Consider the following 4,848-nt stretch of genomic DNA (forward strand, 5'->3'; position numbering starts at 1 on the left):
GAGGGGTTTTGTCCCTGGGTGCCGAGGGCAGCCAGGGCTGGAAGCGGAGGTGAACTTCCGATGTCATTATTATCGCAGCAGCTACAGTCCTGTTGTGTTTTGGTTTTGGTGTTTAAGAAGGCCATGATAGAGAAAACCAGTGAAATCTGTCCAGGTTCTGTTGTTTCCTTGGCTCTCCACATAGTCCTGTAGCCGTTTGGATAAAGATATTACCGTAGCCTGACTCGCTGACCGTATATCGAAGTCCTTGATGTTTTCTTAGGGTAACTCTTTGCTTACTCACGTTTAAGGGCGTTAAAACGTGTCGCTGCTCCTCGTGTTGTCCTGGAGAGTGTGAGGAATTCACTATTACTCCGTGAACAGTGAGCTGCAGTTTGGATGGCCTCGCGAGGTCGCTTTGTGTCTTTGCGCCTGAGATGAAGTTCGGCCACTGCTGCCTCCTCGCTCCCCAGCACGCAGCTCGCGACGGGGTATTTGGTCTGGGCCAGAGGAGAGGTGGCCCAGCACGAGCCCGAGCCGGTCCTGAGCGGGGAACCCGTGGCTGTAGGGTCAGGGAAACGGTCACAGGTGTTTTTTGGGTTTGTTTTTGTTTTTTTCAGAAGAAACGTTTCTCCTCGTGTTAAAACTAAAAAACTCTGGGAGTACTCCTAAGGAAAGTCTTAATTTGGGGCCAAAATAAACTCTCAAGCTCTTGTTTAAGTAGTCCTCCTTCCTGGGGTCACTTTCCTGAAGGCCAGCGTAAGAGAAGGGCTTTTTCTGCCTGTCCTGTGCTATATTTAATAGCCGACGGAATGGAGGGTAGGGATTTAATTACAGCGACGTTGCGATGTGGCTGCTGCAGTTAGACGCTGCGGGGCACTGTTGCTCATGTGCTGTGCGGTTCGTGGAGGCCCTGGCACCCACCGCGGGTGTAGGATGTTAAAGCCGGGCTGTGGGGCTCGGGGGTTCGGCTCGTCGCCGTGTTGCTTCGAGGAAGGCACCGCGCCGGCGGAGCAGAGCCGTGTTTGGAAAGCGCCCGCCGTCCCTGCTGCTTTTTGTCCTGATGAAAACTCCGCGGCGATGATGAGTTTGCGCTCATATGGTGATAAAGCTTTGCGCTTTACCATGGAGCGGTGCCTCTTGGTGTTTTTTGTTGTTGTGGAGATGGAAGAAGGCATCAAGGAGATGTGGGTCTGAGGTTGTGTCTGGCCGCAGCCGCCTCTCCTGCTCTTCAGCAAGGAGCGGGAGCTTCCAGCTCCAAGCCGGCTGCTCAGCCGTTGTGGCAGGGCTCCCAGCGTTTGTCCTGTGATCCAAAGGTCGGATCTGATCTGAAAACTCAGGGAAACGCAGAGACGACTCGTCTCTCTGCCCCGGGAAACGTCCGTGTTCTGCTGCGTGTCCCCAGCTGTGTGACCTTAGGTGTGCTGTCCTGAAAAGCATGTTTTGGGGATAAACCTCAACTGTTTCACAAGCTGACACCCTCCTCTCTGTTTCAGCGTTGACAACAGCGAGTACATGAGGAATGGAGACTTCTTACCCACTCGCTTGCAAGCCCAGCAAGATGCTGTCAACATTGTGTGCCACTCGAAAACCCGCAGTAACCCCGAGAACAACGTGGGGCTCATCACCTTAGCCAAGTACGCCCAGGGGGGAAACTGGCCTCAGGGGGCCGCTGCTCCTGGCAAGCAGGCGGTGATGCCAAGGAGCGGCTGGGGGGACCCATGAGGGAGCGCAGGGACAAGAAACAGGGGAGTGTTGCAAAACGGGGCAGCGATAGCACAGTCTAAACCCAAACCAGTTCTTCCGGGAGGACGGGTATGAGAAAACCTGGTTCCTGACCGGACTCTAGCTTGTTGGGCTCGCTCCTGCAATGCCAGGATATGATATGGAGGCTTTTCTCTCTCAGGAACTCTCTGCCGGACTTACCCTTTTGTGGCCTTGTGTCCCAAAGGGTGGCAAGCGAGGGCTGAACTGTCACTGTGGCTCACGGGCAGCCCCGAGACAGTCATTCCTCCATTTTCCTGAAGTTTGCAGGGTTTCAGTGCCTCTGTGAACTCCCTCTTAGCCAGAGTTGATTAAAATTGGCCAGTGGGCTCAAGGTTGCTGGGGCAGGGGACAGAGACACACACAAGCCTTCATGCAGACAGATTACTTTTAGCCTGGTTTCCTAAAAACACCCAAAGTCTTGCTGCCTGGCCGCACTGACCCACCAGAGCCAAGCGCTGGCAGACTCTTGGAGCAGGCACAGGCTTAGCGCAGGCTGGGCAGAGGGGCATTTCTTATTCCCATAGCAAATAAAGGGTTTTGGCAAAGAAATTCTCAAAGAAGCGGTCGCCAACGTAAGTGTGTTTGTGTTGCAGTAACTGTGAAGTGTTGACCACGCTCACTCCAGACACAGGCCGGATCCTTTCAAAGCTACACACGGTGCAACCCAAAGGGAAAATTACCTTTTGCACAGGGATCAGAGTTGCTCACGTAAGTGGTCTTGTTGGTTCCTCATGAGCGAGTCTGCACCTTTCTCTGTAATTCCTTTTGCCTTAGTGCATCTGTTAAATTACCTGGCCTGTTGATGGCTTCGATACGGGAAATCTTGTTCTCTTCTTGCCTCTACGGCTGAGCAATGCCGAGCAAATAATTTTAGTTCTGCCTCAATCTCCCTGTCTGCAAAATGCAGCTGAAACCTCCTTTATAAAATCTAATATTAAAGCTGGAAGTTCAACAGTCTGGTCCTGGTTTGCTTTGGAGGAACCTGGCGGTTGCTTTGCAGAAGTCCAGCCGAGCTGTTCGTCCCTTCCCACCCTGAGGAGAGCAGCCCCCAGCCGAGGAGCGTCCCCCGGGATGTGGCCACCCTTTTGTCCTGTTTTCTTGCTCTGTCCCAGACTGTCTCTCTGCCAACAAACTGCTCCCAGCTGAGTCATAAATACCAGCAAACGGGAGGCCCTTGAGACATGCCTGCTTGTAGGCAGTTTGGTGGAACTTGCTACTGAAAAGCCGCTCCTGGCATCTAGCCTAAATTTTCCTGCGTAACAGGAAAAGTATCAGGGGTGACTGCTGGCCACCCCTTTGTCCTGAGAATTGCTCCTTAAGTACAATATGACTTCTGTCTTGCAGCTGGCTTTAAAGCATCGCCAAGGCAAGAACCACAAGATGCGAATCATCGCCTTCGTTGGGAGCCCTGTAGAAGATAACGAGAAAGACGTGAGTAACGGCCAAAGGAAAAAACGTTGGGTCAGCTCCGCGATCTACTTTGAACCGTAAATCGGGTTTATCGTTTGTTCTCTGCTCTGGATTGAAAGTAAGGCTTTATACCCCAGCAAGCAGGCTGCTTGACAGAGCCGCTTGAGCAGGGCGGTTCCCAGCTAGGAGGAGAGGGAGGGAGAGGGAAGGCCGGATCCCTGGGCACAGCCAGGCCTGAGCCAAGGACAGAGATCCAGCTCTCCCGCTGTTTTGTGTAGGGTTGCTTCCCTCCCCCGGTTCAGGTGGCTCCTGAGGGAGCCTGCGCCATGTCCCGCGCCTCCTGGCTTGTGGCTGTCACCCAGACCACTTTGGGCTCTTTGCCTGAGGAGCTGGGGGAGGAAATCTGTGTCCCTGAGCAGAAATAATGCTCTCGGGCTTTGGAAGATGCTGTTCTGTTGGCACTTAAAATAACGCAAGTGAAGTTAATCCAGGTGTTCTGGGTCTCTTTGAAAGAACAGGTCGGAAAGGTGAGGAGATGCTGCCTGTCCCAGGCTCTCGCTGCCCCCATCGATGGGGACGGTTACTTGCTTTGGCAGGAACAGCTCCCTCGCTTGTGCCACCTCCCAGCACCTCGGGCACTGTGTGGTAGCGCCGGTCCCACCCAGAGAGGCGGACTATTTCAAAGGCTTCCCTGCTGGGAGGGCTTGAAACTGGGAAACTGATTTTGGGCTTCGCACCTCCAGGACCGAATCCTAAGTGCTGTTGTCTGGTTTCTGATGAGCTGGGCATGGGTAAGAGCCGGAATTCAGGCAATGAGGAGCTAATGCCGCGGTGTCTCCTCACTGCAGCTGGTGAAACTGGCAAAGCGTCTTAAGAAAGAGAAAGTCAACGTTGACATCATCAATTTTGGAGAAGAGGTGAGACTTCTGCCGGGTTTCCTGCCTAAGATCCAAGGCAGGATCCCGTATCCTTTCCAGCCTGGAGCCCTTACTCAGGCGCGTGGGGATACGAACAGTTCTCTGAGCCTCGGTCCCTTCAGCAGCTGCCCCAGTGGAAATGCTAATGAGGAGAGTAACATTTCCCTCGGGGAAGACACCTCTCCTGTTTCACCGCAGGCGTCGTTAAATGCTTTCCGTCCTGATGGAAATAGCGGAGCTCTTGGCTCCCCCGTAGTGCGGAGAGACGCCGGGCGTGCGGAGCAGGCGGCCGTCCCTCTCGCAGAGCTGAGGAGCCAGGCAAAGCTCTAGTCCCAGCCTTTCTCTTTGGCCCTAGGAAGCCAACACGGACAAGCTGACTGCCTTCATTAACACCTTAAACGGCAAGGATGGCACCGGCTCCCACCTGGTGACGGTGCCGCCGGGGCCAAGCCTGGCCGATGCCCTCATCAGCTCCCCCATCCTGGCCGGGGAGGGAGGTGCCATGCTGGGCCTCGGCGCCAGCGACTTCGAGTTCGGCGTGGACCCGAGCGCGGACCCGGAGCTGGCTCTGGTGAGCGATGGGGAGCTGGAGGGCGGCTGCGGGCGCGGAGCTCGGTCCCTCCGAGCTCTGCCCCGCTCAGCTCCCTGCCTGGCACCGTCTCCGCAGGCTCTGCGCGTCTCCATGGAGGAACAGAGGCAGCGGCAAGAGGAGGAGGCCAGGAGGGCTGCGGCCGCCTCTGCAGCTGAGGCTGGGATCGCAGCCACTGGCGGGGGG

The 4,848-nt window shown here is 55.3% G+C and overlaps 1 protein-coding gene across 1 annotated transcript in view; it reads left to right on the forward strand.

Annotated features, from left to right (window-relative positions):
- Positions 1 to 1,415: 1,415 nt before the first annotated feature.
- Positions 1,416 to 4,848, forward strand: part of PSMD4 (proteasome (prosome, macropain) 26S subunit, non-ATPase, 4) — a 4,676-nt gene continuing 1,243 nt past the window's right edge. The window contains exons 1-6 of the mRNA XM_009332560.1: positions 1,416 to 1,616; positions 2,340 to 2,454; positions 3,091 to 3,177; positions 4,005 to 4,073; positions 4,429 to 4,644; positions 4,741 to 4,840. Coding sequence (XP_009330835.1) covers positions 1,495 to 1,616; positions 2,340 to 2,454; positions 3,091 to 3,177; positions 4,005 to 4,073; positions 4,429 to 4,644; positions 4,741 to 4,840 — 709 coding nt within the window. The 5' untranslated portion in view covers positions 1,416 to 1,494. The remainder of the gene's footprint in view (positions 1,617 to 2,339; positions 2,455 to 3,090; positions 3,178 to 4,004; positions 4,074 to 4,428; positions 4,645 to 4,740; positions 4,841 to 4,848) is intronic.

Source organism: Pygoscelis adeliae, unplaced genomic scaffold (assembly GCF_000699105.1).
Source record: "Pygoscelis adeliae isolate BGI_AS28 unplaced genomic scaffold, ASM69910v1 Scaffold709, whole genome shotgun sequence".
NCBI lineage: Eukaryota > Metazoa > Chordata > Aves > Sphenisciformes > Spheniscidae > Pygoscelis > Pygoscelis adeliae.